Here is a 16,433-nt window from a genome sequence, read left to right as displayed (position 1 = left end):
GACTCAATTAACTCCTCCTTGTCCATGTCAAGGCTCAACTAGAATGCCTTTATTTGAAGCTTCCCAAAGGCCATCACTAGTCTCCTTCCCAGCCGGTTTTATCGTTTCCATTATGTTCGTGATTGAGCGTTATGCAGTCTGGGCTGGACACTAGCTGTTCACTACCACTAGGATCTCAACTATGCCAATTTATCAATACACGGTTCTTTAACAACAATTTGAGGTCAACTTTTGAACTATGGCATGGCTGGACTTTGCCATGGATATGAGGCCATTTGACTCTGTGGGTTAATTACAGTGTCCTTCAGCTGACTTCCCAAAGCTTTCCACTTGATAAACCTTCCAGTTCAGGTGCTGGTAACTTCACCAAGATTAAATTAAAAAATTAGAATTCCCGCAATTGTCTGAACATTAGGTTTCACTGCCTGAACAAAATTGTTCATGTCTCACCTCCTTTTTCAACTAAACCAACGGTAATATTCCTCTTGTAGTGAGGGATCAACATTTAACCACAAATTGCCACAGGAAAATCTCGCTTCCTGAGAACTAAATACTACATAAGGTCATTTTTATTTTTCAATTTGTGCTATCATATCTATGCAGACGATATTCAAATATATAGTTCTTTCATACCTTCGGATTTAGCATCTATTCAGTCGACTCTTTCTGGACTTCAAAACTGCATTGATGAAATACAACTCTGGATGACTGAAAATATGCTGAAGCTGAACAGTGATAAGACTGAATTTTTTGTTGCCACCTCGCCTCATTTTAAACGTTCTTTACCGGACATTCAGTTGCAAGTTGGAAATGACATCATCAAACCATCAGGAACTGTGCGAAATCTGGGCATCATCTTTGATGATGTTATGTCTATGGCTCCGCAAATAACATCTCTTTCCAGTTCTGTTTCATACCACTTGCGTAACATCACTCGCATCAGACGTTTCTTGGATTTAGACACCTGCAGCAGTATTGTAAATCTTAAAATTCTGGCTGCTCCTGGACTGTGGAACAATTTACCCATCATGATCCGTACTGCAAACTCATTGCCAGTCTTCAAGAAATTACTGAAATCATATCTCTTCCCAAAAAGTTGACTGTTTTTATTGCTCACTTTGTTTGTTATATTGTGTTTATGCTTTGAATTTGTTTATGCGCTGTGATCTAAATGAAACGGCGATTTATAAAAGAATTGTGTATGTATGTATGTATGTATGCGTTGGTTTTTGCCTTCAATCGGGGATATATTCCAAATTTTTAACCTGTAATTGGGGATATACCTTCAACCGGGGATATCCCCGATTTTTAAAAGGACTCTATACAGGGTAACAGGGGCTATAGAGCGTGTTAAGACACTCTACAGCCCAGCAAACACAAAAACGTTTTAAAAACGTTTTAAATAAGTTATATTTTGGCTTTTGGTTTAGGTAAAAATGTTTTAATAACATTAAAATGTCGGGTTATATAAAGGTCATGATAAACGTTTTGTATCAGTGAAAACACACTACAACAATATTTTTTAATGTTTTCAAAAAATGTTATTGTAAACTATTTTTGCAAACATTTTTGCCAAATATTGTGTCAATACTTAAATAACATTATGTCAAAATGTTTGAACCCAGCAAACACAGAAATGTTCTTAAAATGTTTTTTTCAAAACCTTTTAATAACATTTAAATGTCGGGTTATATAAAGGTCATGAAAACGTTTTTAAGACGTTATTGATAATATTTTGGGCAAACATTTTTCGCAAAATATTTTTTCAACCCCAAAATAACATTCTGTTTAGAATGTTTTGTATTAAATTTTCAAGAATGTTTTTGGAATGCTATTAAAACGTTTTTATACCCTTTATATAACCCGACATTTAAACGTTTTCTGTAAAACATTTTTGTTTGCTGAGCAGTAGATTATCAAAAATGTTTTTAAGGTTATGAAAACGTTTTATACTCTTAATATACCCTTTATATAACCCGACATTTAAACGTTTTCTGACAACCTTTTATAACCTTTTGCGAATTATGTCGAAAACGTTTTGTGTTTGCTGGGAGGGCAATAGGGGGTGATGTCTCCATTTGCCCTGTAAAAGTCAGGAATGTTTGATACTTTCCTAGTCAACTGGGGAAGATCGGGCTCTATTATGTGCCAACTGGGTGTCCCCATTTTCATGGTTACGCAACCTGTGTAAAATGTGTGTATCCCCGATTAAAGGAAAAAAAACAGTGGATGTGTAGGGGGGGGTGTATGTATGAATGTATGTATGCATTTATGTAACTCATTGACCCATTGTTCAATTCTGTTCAGGCAGTGAAACCTAATGAAATCTTCAGTTGTTGTCGTGACCATTTGAGGATTTCCCTTGGAAATATTCATGTAATTGATTGGAATTTCAATTGTCAGACTTTTCCAATGAAAATAAAAATTGATTCGGCCCAAAGCTATATTCTTGATATTTTTCATCCGACAGGATATTACTAAAGTCAAACTGATTCAAACTACTCATCATTTACAATGACCACGCCCAGGATATCAAGAGTAAGATATAATTGCATCACAAAAATAGAATGTAATCTTCGCGACGGCGTAATTGGTGATGATGGTGAATCATCTTATTGGATGGTGATAATTCGCTATAGCTACTGTACTATGAACAATTATCACTTTAGTAACGACGGAAGTGGGATTGATGCGTAACCTTTCTCCATCTTAACCTATATATTTCTATCGGGATTTCTATCCAATCTTTGCCGATTATTTTGAATACTACACTCTTCAGAAGTTTTGCAACATATCATATCTTCGACTGTTATACTTGTATATTTACATGACAATGACAAAGGTGTCAAAATCTGAATGTTGATGACTTTTACGATCGTCTTGATGAGTCTTTGTGCCTTCATCTGCGAGTCTAATATAATCATGGAAGAGACTGACGCATCATACACTGGACTGGGACATAAAACATTTAAAAATTACCATAAACCAAACCAGCGCAAGAGATCAAACTAATAATGCTAAATCGTTATTATATCCGGACATACCTGCATGTGTCATATATACAAAAACATCACAGAATGTATATACATGTATAAACATTTCTGTTAAGTTGAAATCATGACAAATTATCCGTCTGATGATCGGTTTACCCAATGATCGTAAGTGAGGGTATTCCGTGAAACTTTAAGTAACGGTTGCCTTGCCAGAGCTCTATACTTTGAATTTGTTTCTATAGCTCACCTGTAATGGGTTTGAGCACTCTAAATTCCAAAGTTAGTCACTTGTAAAGTAAACTTGTTATACAAAAAACATCTATGTACATTAATTTGAAAGAACATTGAAAAACTTAATTTCGTCTGCTTGCGATGTTTCTGCTGAAGTTTTGACCAGTAATATTGTTCTCATTGAATTAAGGGGGTACTACACCCCTGGCCAATTTTGTGCCTATTTTTGCATTTTTCTCAAAAAATATAGCGCATTGTTGACAAGTAAAATATGTATATTATAGGGGCAAGGACTACAACTACTGCACTGAAAAGTCAGCAACTCAAGGCACGTAGTTATTGATTTATTGATCAAATATTGTTTTCCCTCATTTTTGACTGTAACTCCACAACTGTTGTCTGTGCTGAAATAAAATTTTCAGTGCAGTAGTTGTAGTCCTTGCCCCTATAATATACATATCTTACTTGTCATCAATGCGCTATAATTTTTGAGAAAAATACAAAAATAGGCACAAAATTGTGCAGGGGTGTAGTACCCCCTTAAACTCTTTCTTGAGGCCAGGGTGTGAATTTTATTTTGAGATGAGTTTCGATTATATTGAATCTTAAAGAGTATCTTTAATAAAAATTCTCATAAATGAAGTCGAATTGTATGATATACATTATACAAAAACCTCTGTGCTAAATTTAGTATTTGACGCGACATGATCAGCAACCTGATAATTGAATGTATCTGACACAAACTCATATCTACCTTTAGTCATTCATTGTTTATATTAATAAAGATTGGACCAGGAGTTGGATACTATTTTAGCAGTAATTTTATTTTCTAACAAAACCCAACGATTTAGTTGTATTTTTCTTTTTACACGATTTTGTACATTAGATTACAGTTAATAACTCATCAAGTAACGTAATAAATCGGATTAACTACCACAGCAATAGGTAAAGGTAAAGGAGACGATCCTGTATAAAAAGTGATCGGAGTGCCCATCTCTCTTTCATTGGCGATTGGGCCAGACTCGATCCTCCATGTAATGTTGCTTTTGGGGGATCGCTACACCTCCTCCACGGCGAGTCTGTTACCTTCCCAGCATTTAAGAATGCCGGTACTCATTTATACACCTGGGTAGAGAGGAGTAATCGAGATAAAGTGCCTTACTCTAGGGCACAGCACGATGGCGTCGCTGGGCTCGAACCCGCAACCTTCCGATTATGAGTCGGAGCCCGTTCCGCTCGGCCACCGTGCTCCCTTAAATAGCAATAGATGAATACAATTTTGACTATATCGTCCTGCACTACAAGCAGGTTGCAATCATCAACTGTGTATGTCTTCAATCATAGATTGAATAATCTTACATGTGCGAGTGATCAGCATGATATGGTTCAATGCATGGGTACAGCGTGAACGTTGTAGTGCAGGGTGATATAATCAAAATTGTATTCATCTATTGCTATGGTAGTTAATCCGATTATTACGTCACTTCTACAGCGGATATCAATCACACGCGTGCACGATGACTGGTGCATTCATAACCGACATAAAAATTTTGCTTTGTTTGTTTGTTAGCTATGATGATAAAGATAATTTGATAATAAATTAGTTTCTTATTCCCGGAAAGTAAAACACACACATCTCACCTAGGCTACCCTCCACAGCATCAACACCAAGTAAATAATGATTTTTAATAGTACAGGCGGGAAACTAACCAATAGAAACACGCCCTGTGTCGAATCACGTGTATCTACTATCACACCACTAATCGCCAGTTACAAAATAGAGTTGCCTTTCCAATTCGCTCCTAATCAATGATAACTACCCTATTGTTAGCAACGACCAAACAGAATAAAAATCCTATTGTTGAGAGGAACAATAAAATAAGCAGTGTCTTGCTGTCTCTATGGAATTCCTGAACGATTAGCCCACATGGTAAATGAGATGCTTTGAAGTAACCGCTCGCGCTCTTGTCCTTTGTAGGTGGGCTAGGGGAATTGGGTTAGCCGAGTTGTGTATGGCGTAGAGTGGTGTATCTGCTATAATATTCAGACGATAGATCTTTGAATACCGGGGTAAAATTATGAATATCTCCCATTATTTTGGAGGGTTTATAAAAACCAATTGTAAGGCTTGCACTTGAATATAATTATGTGTTGAAAGAACATGGTAATCTTCAGTATGCGTATTGAAAACCAAGCCTGCGTATTAAAATCAAAAACTGACAAAAATTCGGATTTTCTATGCGCAGAACGAAAAAAAAAAGAGTCCTTTAAGCTGATGAGGGGCTGCCGCGCATGCGTAGGTGCGTGGTATGATGTGTAAGCCTCTTTCTGTTTGTATGATTAATTAGGCTGGCGGGTAAGCATCATTAATTGATCTCGTACACTGGTATGTAATGTGTTTATTTGTACTGTTTACCCTTGACTGCTCATATCCATAAGTACCAGACTTGAATCCTGTTTATCAGGGACAGCCTGTGTAGCTCAGTGGTAGAGCGCTCGCCCGACAAGCGAGAGGTCTGGGGTTCAAGTCCCCGCACAGGCAGGTATGTCCGGAGTTTTTACTCTGGTATATCTGCCTATGCATGTTATGTTTCCATTTGTAAATTCGTGTTTAAATGTGCTAGTGTGCGATGCGTAATTCTTCTTTCCTTTGTATATTTATTTATTAAGAATAACGATTAAGCATCATTAATTTGATCTCGTGCGCTAGTTTGTAATGTTTGAATGTTTCCGTGTTCCAGTGTGTGATGCGTAAGCCTCTTTCTCTGTTTGAAGGTTATACTAGGCTGGCGGGTAAGCATCATTAATTGATCTCGTACACTGGTGTGTAATGTGTTGTTTGTACTGTTTACCCGTGACGGCTCATATCCATAAGTACCAGACTTGAGTCCTGTTTATCAGGGACAGTCTGTGTAGCTCAGTGGTCGAGCGCTCGCCCGAAAAGCGACAGGGCTGGGGTTCAAGTCCCCGCACAGGCAGGTATGTCCGGAGTTTTTACTCTGGTATATCTGCCTATGCATGTTATGTTTCCATTTATAAATTCATGTTTAAATGTGCTAGTGTGCTATGCGTAATTCTTCTTTCCCTGTATATTGATATATTAAGAATAATGATTAAGCATCATTAATTTGATCTCGTGCGCTAGTTTGTAATGTTTGAATGTTTCCGTGTTCCAGTGTGTGATGCGTAAGCCTCTTTCTCTGTTTGAAGGTTATACTAGGCTGGCGGGTAAGCATCATTAATTGATCTCGTACACTGGTGTGTAATGTGTTGTTTGTACTGTTTACCCGTGACGGCTCATATCCATAAGTACCAGACTTGAGTCCTGTTTATCAGGGACAGTCTGTGTAGCTCAGTGGTCGAGCGCTCGCCCGAAAAGCGAGAGGGCTGGGGTTCAAGTCCCCGCACAGGCAGGTATGTCCGGAGTTTTTACTCTGGTATATCTGCCTATGCATGTTATGTTTCCATTTGTAAATTCGTGTTTAAATGTGCTAGTGTGCGATGCGTAATTCTTCTTTCCTTTGTATATTTATTTATTAAGAATAACGATTAAGCATCATTAATTTGATCTCGTGCGCTAGTTTGTAATGTTTGAATGTTTCCGTGTTCCAGTGTGTGATGCGTAAGCCTCTTTCTCTGTTTGAAGGTTATACTAGGCTGGCGGGTAAGCATCATTAATTGATCTCGTACACTGGTGTGTAATGTGTTGTTTGTACTGTTTACCCGTGACGGCTCATATCCATAAGTACCAGACTTGAGTCCTGTTTATCAGGGACAGTCTGTGTAGCTCAGTGGTCGAGCGCTCGCCCGAAAAGCGAGAGGGCTGGGGTTCAAGTCCCCGCACAGGCAGGTATGTCCGGAGTTTTTACTCTGGTATATCTGCCTATGCATGTTATGTTTCCATTTATAAATTCATGTTTAAATGTGCTAGTGTGCGATGCGTAATTCTTCTTTCCCCTGTATATTGATATATTAAGAATAATGATTAAGCATCATTAATTTGATCTCGTGCGCTAGTTTGTAATGTTTGAATGTTTCCGTGTTCCAGTGTGTGATGCGTAAGCCTCTTTCTCTGTTTGAAGGTTATACTAGGCTGGCGGGTAAGCATCATTAATTGATCTCGTACACTGGTGTGTAATGTGTTGTTTGTACTGTTTACCCGTGACGGCTCATATCCATAAGTACCAGACTTGAGTCCTGTTTATCAGGGACAGTCTGTGTAGCTCAGTGGTCGAGCGCTCGCCCGAAAAGCGAGAGGGCTGGGGTTCAAGTCCCCGCACAGGCAGGTATGTCCGGAGTTTTTACTCTGGTATATCTGCCTATGCATGTTATGTTTCCATTGATAAATTCATGTTTAAATGTGCTAGTGTGCGATGCGTAATTCTTCTTTCCCCTGTATATTGATATATTAAGAATAACGATTAAGCATCATTAATTTGATCTCGTGCGCTAGTTTGTAATGTTTGAATGTTTCCGTGTTCCAGTGTGTGATGCGTAAGCCTCTTTCTCTGTTTGAAGGTTATACTAGGCTGGCGGGTAAGCATCATTAATTGATCTCGTACACTGGTGTGTAATGTGTTGTTTGTACTGTTTACCCGTGACTGCTCATATCCATAAGTACCAGACTTGAGTCCTGTTTATCAGGGACAGTCTGTGTAGCTCAGTGGTCGAGCGCTCGCCCGAAAAGCGAGAGGTCTGGGGTTCAAGTCCCCGCACAGGCAGGTATGTCCGGAGTTTTACTCTGGTATATCTGCCTATGCATGTTATGTTTCCATTTATAAATTCATGTTTAAATGTGCTAGTGTGCGATGCGTAATTCTTCTTTCCCCTGTATATTGATATATCACCCATAGTGGGTAGGAGAACATGAAAACTAATATGAGATACTGTATTAGGATCACATATTAAGTATCATGTGAGAGTATACTCTTGTACTCCAGAATACAGGATCACATATTAAATATTTGACACCATAGAATATAAAAACTAGTAATTTGATAAGTTAAAATAAGATTTTAACGGAATAAATCTAAATAATATGATTATGCAGTTTATTCCGTTAAATATTTACCCATAATTTCCCTCATTCTTCAGGCCCTGCCCTCTATCGGGTGCTAATTTAAAGTTTAAGCTTGATTGCTATTGTTTCTTTGTAAGCCTGCGGCGCAACCTTGAACAATATTGTCTCTTTGTAAGCCTGCGGCGCAACCTTGAACAATATTGTCCTTGAGATAACGCCCCCGTAGCCACCCCCAGCCAGCCCCATACCTCATTTCAATTTTTAACATACCCATATCCTGCTTTTTATATTCCATAGTGTCGCACATTTAATATGTGATCCTGTCTTCTGGAGTACAAGAGTATACTCTCACATGATACTTAATATGTGATCCTAATACAGTATCTCATATTAGTTTTCATGTTCTCCTACCCACTATGGGTGGATATATTAAGAATACCGATTAAGCATAATTAATTTGATCTCGTGCGCTAGTTTGTAATGTTTGAATGTTAATTCCATGTTCCAGTGTACATGGTGTATGATGCGTTAGATTTCGTAAGTGCCACATACGATAGTGTTGCACTCAAATAGAAATGAGTATAGTGCAACACTATCGTATGTGCCACATACGATAGTGTAGCATTGACTGCTAAATTAGAATATGCGTAATATCGGCTCAATATTCCAATATATGTCATTTTATGTTACTTAATAATTAACAACTGTTAATTTATTTCGGCATATGTGACTGGACACGAATCAGCCGTAAACTCGGCCCCCGGTCAATTTTGTTTTATTTCGCGTTTAGAAAATATATGTCATAAGCTTTAAAATACTATATCATTTGACTTCAAACGATATCCAGAAGCGGGGTTATGGTTTGTTGAACTCTGCTCCTTCAACAAAATGGTACCCTTTTCGGTTCTATATGTGTCTCATTTTTCACTTTGCTGGTAAAATAAGGAGGTACAGGAATGTCCTCTCACTCCCTCATTTCAAATCTTTAGTTTTGGTTTCTCTTCTGTTCAGAAACCAAAAATCAAGGTCTGGTCTGCAATCATAACACTATTATGCTGGGAGGACACAGTATAGGGTATATGTGACCCGGCAGCACAAACGAGCCGTAAATTCCCTAAATTGTATTCCGAGTTACGGTGTAAAATGTGTACGAAGGTCGTATTCATCGGTCACTTAAGCTGGCGCGACATCTGTCTTATTTTGATAGTCACAACACCAATCAATAATCCTATTATTGAAGTGGATAATAAGCTTCTACCTTAGATGGCTATAGAACTTTTAATAGCTCTGGTCTTTGTTTGCTTTTGCTAAATCCTTTTCAAGTGGTGGGTTACCAGGCATTGTATTTTGTATGCAAAACCAACAATTAACAATGAGAGAACCTTCTTAAACCTCGTTGACTTGGGGATGATTTGAAATGACCGCCAATTATGACTGATTGATATTTATTGCCAGCAATGTGGAAAAAGAGACACACAGAGAAACTAAAAAGCTATAATTTTGTTGAAGGAGCAAAGTTTAACAAACCATAACCCCGCTTCTGGATATCGTTTGAAGTCAAATGATATACCATTTTTAAGTTTATGATGTTTATTTTTAAACACGAAATAAAACAAAATTGACTGGGGGAGGAATTTACGGCTCATTCGCCGTGGACGGTCACATATAACCAGAAGTATACAATAGCCTATTGTGCTAACATAATTATTATCATGATTGATATCGGAAATCTATCCCACGGACGACAGTTGATGCTCTCTGTCGAAGGTGGCATATAAAAGACGACATACACGAGGCAATTTTCCAAGCAATTGCCTGTTGCACAGACCTTGGAAAAAGATTGCTCCGTGTATTTTGGATTTGCAAGGAATTAATCCCCAAGCATCAGGCAAATTAATCCCCGAGCAACAGGCAAAACAGTAGAGACATGCTCTACTTTCAAGGTTGTTGCATGCAATCTAACCTCCTCCAGCCAATCAGCTGAGTGAACACCGACTGGTCACTGCATTCATTTGGGAATGTGTAGGGACCAGCTTGATTCACCATCCACAATATGATAATGTGTGCACATTATACACTTGTAGGCCTATGTTGTTGTTGGTGGTGGTGTTTAGCCCTTTTGATCTTAGTTTTCCTTAGCCTTTTCTTTATGGAAAATTGTATAGATATACAGGAGAGGATGGCAATCTTTTGCTTTCAGGACAACACATGAGCCATTTTGATATTATTACGAAAATCATTAACCACTACTTATGTTTTGAGTATATCCCAAACCTATGGCCACGCTCAAGGAATTGCAAGGCCGAACATTGCTTCGTCTATTTTGATCAATTGCACAGCTTCATGGTCAGTGAGCACATAATCTCACCCACTAAGTAATGGGCCTTGCAATGGAAATTGCCTCGTGTACGCCCACCTTTACACTCACGAGTTCTAGGCCTAGAAATCATATACATGCGCGTATATTGAAGGATGGGGTGGGGTGGGGGCTTTGTTTGTTTGTATGAAACATAAACGATGCATGGAGATGATTTGATTATGAATTAGTTTATTATCCCCGGGAAGCACAACCCATACCTCTTTAAGAGGGGGCTCCCCTCCCTATATAACCACCTCTTCCCTAAGTGACTCCTTCTCCCCCTCCTCCTCCCCTACATTCGATTTCTTCATCTCGAGCTCTCCTCCCCCTTCTCTTTCACTTCCAATGCTCTCTCCCATCTGTTTCTCTTTCTCCCGGCCCATACCCCCTTGCCCCCCCCCCCCCACACACACACCACACACAATCTCTTCTCCAATCTATCTTCTACTTTTTGTAGTAAAAATTGCTTCAGTAAAAGCATGGAAATCTTATCTACTATTTCCATGGTATTAAAAAGTCATTAGGTTATTAGAGGTCATATAATTGGCCTTCCATCGATTCTGGTACATGGAATTAAGGACATGAATCGATTTTGTTTATAGCACCTATAGACCACTTGGCATGTGACGTCATTGCCCGGCAGTATGCGCGCGCATTATGACAATTTCCATTGTTCTTCGCCCTGCAGTGTGCGTACGCATCGTAGTCTGCTAAGGGCATGTGCATTTTAAATCGCCCGCCACATTTCATACAATACAAGAAAGCCATTGAACAGTGTAGCGGCTCGTTCGAGCATATCGATAGACGAGTCCCTCGCCTTTGTTGATAAACAGTGATGTCAAGTGGTCTATACAATTACAATAGTGGCCCCTTTTGTAATGTCGAATGCAAATATTTCGATGGTCTATATTTTTTCACAGGTGAAATAGCCTAGGCTTATTCGATTTTGTAAACCACGTCTTTCAATGCAGATTACCATGCTCGATTTCTCTCCTCGTGAATATTGCACTGCGAAATTTAAACATTTCTTTTGTATACTTAGAGTAGGTAACTTCAAACCAAATAATTTTTTCTTCACACCACTTATAAGAAACTGAAACCAAAACCGAAACTGACTGACACAAATGTTCAGTTTTTAACAAAAGGTAGAAAGAATGAGTTCGATATCTTATGATTCAAGTGGTTAGGCAGGACAATAGGAAACCACGTGACCAAAACCAAAACCAAAACTAAAACTAAACATTTGAAATGAGGCAGTGTTAATACATTGCAATATTATTGTAACGCACCACTTGAACAGGATTTAGCCAAAGCAAACAAAGACTAGAGCTATTGAATGATTTTACATGTAGAAGATTATTATCCTCTTCAGCAATAGGATTATTGATTGGTTTAAACGCTATCAAATGAGAAACATGTCGCGCCTAATTGAGACACCTATGAATACGACTTGCGGCACATTTTGCACTGTATCTCAAAATACAATTTGCCGAGTTTACGGCTCATTCGTAGTGTCCACTCACATATAATATTTATAATAGCAAGACACCTTTTGCCCTAATGTTATCTCTCAAGATTTATTACTGAATGTAAGAATACAAACACCGGATTTGTCGTCTCTATTACCAGTCATGGTAGCTATGAACTTAGCCAGCTTGGTGACACCGCCTATACAGCCGAAAGCGATGTGTTAGAGACTGTTTTGCACTTACAATAGCATTCCGTGATTTTGTTGTTTAGGTCCAAGAGAGTAGCGTATGTGGCACATACGATGGTCTTGCAGCAGATGGAAAAACATGCAAGACTATCATGCAAGACTATCGTAAGTGGCACATACGATAGTGTTGCAGGCATTAATAGAATTGCAAATGCACTTACGATATTTTATTTTGTTAATAAACTTAAAACTTGGTTTAAAATGTGTGTTTTTATATGGCCTTCCATAATTCGTCAATATCTCAAATTCGCCAAAAATGTTACTTACGATAGTGTAGCACTCTGGCGACGAATTGTCGAAAACAAATAGCTCGTCTGACCCCCAATAGAGGGTGTTGGGTAGTACACACAAGAATAAGAAGCGATGACCCAAATCATACACTCCCAGTGAGAATCTGATTAAGGCCATCATGATAAAATATTCAATTTCTCCTGTATTTAAGACCATAAAAGGTTTGTAAATTGGGATCCCAAAAAATTGGCATGCGGAAGGAGGGGGGGGGTTGCAGGCCGAGAGGCGGCGGGAGGCGAATTTTTTGGGGGACGAGGGGGGGGTCAAGCGATTTTTGCAAGTCGTTTGAACATTTTCCCCCCCCCCCCCGGCTCATAAAAGTCATAATTATTGCACAGCCGCTAATCCTTTATTTAGTCCTAACTAGCAATCAAAGTTAAATTTTTAAAATATTTGGTCAATTTTTGGAAATAAGGGCCTAAAACATGCGTTTTTAGAGTGTTTTTCGAGCAAAATTTCTACATACTCAAGATTTTGAACGCTTAAACTTGTGCCAAGAAATTAGTAAACTACTGTTTTATTACGAATTTCTTGGCCAACCTGGAACACTTCTATTGCGTCCATGTAGCGTACTAAGCGTCTATACACTGTACGGCGCAGTGACCTCGATCATTGATGACCTTAACCCTGCCGTTATGTGATTGGTTAGTTGACAGAGGTCATCACGTACATCGCCGTACTTTAAAATACAGGCCGATATACGGCTGGCGTACAGTACAGAGACATGTGGAAGATGTAAATAATTTTACCGCGATGTTGGCGAAATTTAATGGATCATTTACAATATTTGCACCAATTCATGGATCATATTATATGTTTCTGCTTCTATGAGCACTCGATGATGATTGGGATTACTATCATAACGTGTATGTGCTATGACATGCTGTAAAATCCGAGAAAACGAAGCAGTTGACCGGATCTGAGTGAGTGAGCTAGCTCAAGAATCATGAGAATGCAGTTCAAACATGCCTCGTCGAGTTGATTTTTTGTTTGTTGTTTACTTCGTGACTTGCAAGTGTCACTCGCGTATTTACGCGAGTGACACTTGCATGTCACACAGTAATCAACAAACTGATTTGATAAACCTTGGATCGATTGCATATTGTGTATTTGTGAGCAGCTCAACTTGCACTTGCAGTGCAGAAGAAATGACTGCTTTTTGCAGGTAGGATTATTTATGCGACACGTAGTCGACTGGTCAGCAGGTCGAGGATTTGCACTATTCAAAATCAATGAAGTAAATCATGAAAAACATTGTGTACAAGCGCACTACCCTATGATGATCATGTGCATGCATGTTGAATTTCATGTAATTGTAAGGACAATTTGTAAATTATAATCTGACTTACCTGTTTACACTTCACTCAAACTCCAAGCGGGGAACTCTGGTGCACTGGCATAGGCATCGTCATCTTCAGAGTCCGAGTCGGACTCTTCGCTGCTGCTATCGTCGACTTCAATTTGGAATCTGAAGCTGTTCAATTGGTCCTCCGGTAGTGTTGTGTCAATTCTGACTTCATTATTGTACATTTCTTCTTCAAGTTTGATGACATGCTGCTCGGCTTTAGCCCAATTTTCAGGCGTTACATTTGCTAGTGCATTTTCAAGGTGCTTTTTAACGTCTACCATCTTGAACGTTGAGTTTTTTGTTGCAACGTCACCTTTGACTTGCCCCCAAATCAGTTCGATAGGATTCAACTCACAATGGTAAGGTGGCAGTCGCAGAATATAGTGACCATGGGATCTTGCCAGTTCGTCAATGACCATCTTCGTACACCTTGGTTTGTGCATCTGAATAAGTGCATAAAGCTGCACCTTGATCATGGTTGGACACCAATCTACATTTTGAGCTGTTAGCCACTCTTGCATTTCGGCTTTCTTTGTGTTCATCGTCGGTATTCGTTCCTCCTGAACTGAATGATAAGGTGCATTGTCCATGACGATGACAGTGTGTTGGGGTATATTTGGCAGAAATTGATGGGTAAACCATTCCAGAAAAACGTTGCCATTCATTTCATCGTGGTAATCACTAGATCCCGTCTTGGATTGAAATGAAAGGAGAGCATCTTCAACAAATCCTTCTTTTGACCCAGCGTGCAAAATAATTAACCTGCTTCCCTTTCCGGTTGGAATAAGAAATCCTCCTGATCCAGCAATTACCCAGCATTTGGACTTTGTATGATTCTGGTGGAGGAATGTTTCGTCTAAATACACGACAGGGCAGTTGGTAAGCTGTCTAATTTGTTTCATTTTACTCAGGTAGTCGTGTCTTTTGGCAACAATGTCTGGCCTTTCTTTAACAAGTCTTTCCGGCCTCTTGCTATATTTGTAGCCCATGTCTTTTAAAATTGTTCTTAGTGATGACTTGCTACCTTGGAAGTTGATTGCAATCTTGACCTCATCATATATTGAGTTAATTGTTGGCCACTTCTTCTCTATGTACATATTGCTAATTAGCCGCCTGATAACACCTCGATCAAAATCATCTACGCTGTCGACTATCCGCTTCCTTTTGGGTCCTCTTTTCACTGGAGATTTAGGTCCATGTTTTCTAATCTTGTAGAGGGTTGACCTAGATTTAATCCCGGTTGCTTCCATAGTGTTCTGGATAGCACTCTTATCTTTCGGAAGTCCAAAGCTTCGCTGCTCCGTTTCCTTTGTTAAGAAATAATCCCATACATTGGATATGATTTGCTGTGCTTGCTTGCACAGTGATGCACTTGTGCCGACTGACATTTTTGGGTTGATTAATCCAAGATAAATCCTTTATTAATTGACTGAATGACTGTAAATAAAAGATGACACCATCCGTAACCAGGGGCAGTCAATGTGAATTAAATAGGGTTTTTTCATAAGGCATGGGGCAGTAGGGGGTCTGTTCCAGTGGGGTCTTTAAATTTAATAAATTTCATGGGGGCAAGGGGAACTTGACTCATTGTGATGATTGAAAATGTGACAACAACAAAATATTAAGGGAAATTCCTTGTGTTTGGGGTCTGGGGTTTCATTTGAGGGGGTCAGAGTCATTTGATTGCCTGAATATGGGGGAATTGAACCCTCCCACCCCCATTAAACCAAAGTGGTTTGACCTTGACCTTGTTACCACATTTGTTCAAATATACTGATCAAAAAAGGAAAACACACAGAAAAATATGATACAAACGCAAAGTATGTTTTATTACATTTTAATACACTAGTTATTTACTAAACCATGTCTTTGTATGTTTAAAATGGTCGTTACGTCATCGTTTGGGCAGCAGACGACGTCTGTTTATTTGTTTATATTTTTGACGGCATGCTGCAACTTTTTCTGGTGAATGAAATGCATTGCTTATCGAAGCTGCGCAACGCGAGGCACATGACATTTGCTAGCCTGAGTCTCGGTCCCGCTCTCGAAACTAGAAAACATGGCCGAAAAAAAATATCCATGCGTATCTGTGAAATAGGTAGTGAACTTAATCTAACCGTGCATGCACAGATTTAATGTACATGCACACGATCGAGGTCAAATTCGCTTGTCGATAGCGATGTACGCTCGCGTGTTTTCGTGAAGCTACAAGCGTTGCTCAGTGTTCCACCATGGCCAAGAAATACGTAATAAAATTATAATGAACGTTTTCTTTTTTCTCCAGTTTGGACTAAATGAATGATTAGTATTGAGCTATATGTTTTATTTGGCAGAACTGGATAATATCTTTTTAATCCCCCCAAAAAAGTAGTTCTGTATTTTTCCGGAATCGGGAGTATGAGAATTGGACAAAACTATGAGAATTGACAATTTTCTTCAACCTTGTGGTAGTATAGCATGCCCCAATCAGTCCC

General features: G+C 39.0%; 1 protein-coding gene and 6 non-coding genes across 7 annotated transcripts; 6 read left to right on the top strand and 1 right to left on the bottom strand.

Annotated features, from left to right (window-relative positions):
* The first annotated feature begins 5,694 nt into the window (after positions 1 to 5,694).
* Trnav-gac (transfer RNA valine (anticodon GAC)) lies at positions 5,695 to 5,766 on the top strand. Its single transcript has one exon. It is a non-coding gene; the product is annotated as a tRNA-Val (tRNA).
* Positions 5,767 to 6,130: 364 nt separating this feature from the next.
* On the top strand, positions 6,131 to 6,202 carry Trnaf-gaa (transfer RNA phenylalanine (anticodon GAA)). Its single transcript has one exon. It is a non-coding gene; the product is annotated as a tRNA-Phe (tRNA).
* A 363-nt stretch (positions 6,203 to 6,565) lies between these two features.
* On the top strand, positions 6,566 to 6,637 carry Trnaf-gaa (transfer RNA phenylalanine (anticodon GAA)). The gene has a single exon. It is a non-coding gene; the product is annotated as a tRNA-Phe (tRNA).
* A 364-nt stretch (positions 6,638 to 7,001) lies between these two features.
* Positions 7,002 to 7,073, top strand: Trnaf-gaa (transfer RNA phenylalanine (anticodon GAA)). Its single transcript has one exon. It is a non-coding gene; the product is annotated as a tRNA-Phe (tRNA).
* A 364-nt stretch (positions 7,074 to 7,437) lies between these two features.
* Trnaf-gaa (transfer RNA phenylalanine (anticodon GAA)) lies at positions 7,438 to 7,509 on the top strand. Its single transcript has one exon. It is a non-coding gene; the product is annotated as a tRNA-Phe (tRNA).
* Positions 7,510 to 7,873: 364 nt separating this feature from the next.
* Trnaf-gaa (transfer RNA phenylalanine (anticodon GAA)) lies at positions 7,874 to 7,945 on the top strand. The gene has a single exon. It is a non-coding gene; the product is annotated as a tRNA-Phe (tRNA).
* Positions 7,946 to 13,964: 6,019 nt separating this feature from the next.
* Positions 13,965 to 15,347, bottom strand: LOC140161713 (uncharacterized). Its single transcript, XM_072185012.1, has one exon. It carries the CDS (start codon positions 15,345 to 15,347, stop codon positions 13,965 to 13,967), a length of 1,383 nt encoding a protein of 460 aa, XP_072041113.1.
* Positions 15,348 to 16,433: the final 1,086 nt, after the last annotated feature.

This window comes from Amphiura filiformis, chromosome 10, assembly GCF_039555335.1.
Source record: "Amphiura filiformis chromosome 10, Afil_fr2py, whole genome shotgun sequence".
Lineage (NCBI taxonomy): Eukaryota > Metazoa > Echinodermata > Ophiuroidea > Amphilepidida > Amphiuridae > Amphiura > Amphiura filiformis.
The sequence above is the reverse complement of the archived record's forward strand: the minus strand, read 5'-3'. Positions and strand labels throughout refer to the sequence as shown.

What these genes read in the sequence shown, in the direction of transcription:
- LOC140161713 (XM_072185012.1), bottom strand. Translation starts at nt 15,347, where the DNA reads ATGTCAGTCGGCACAAGTGCATCACTGTGCAAGCAAGCACAGCAAATC.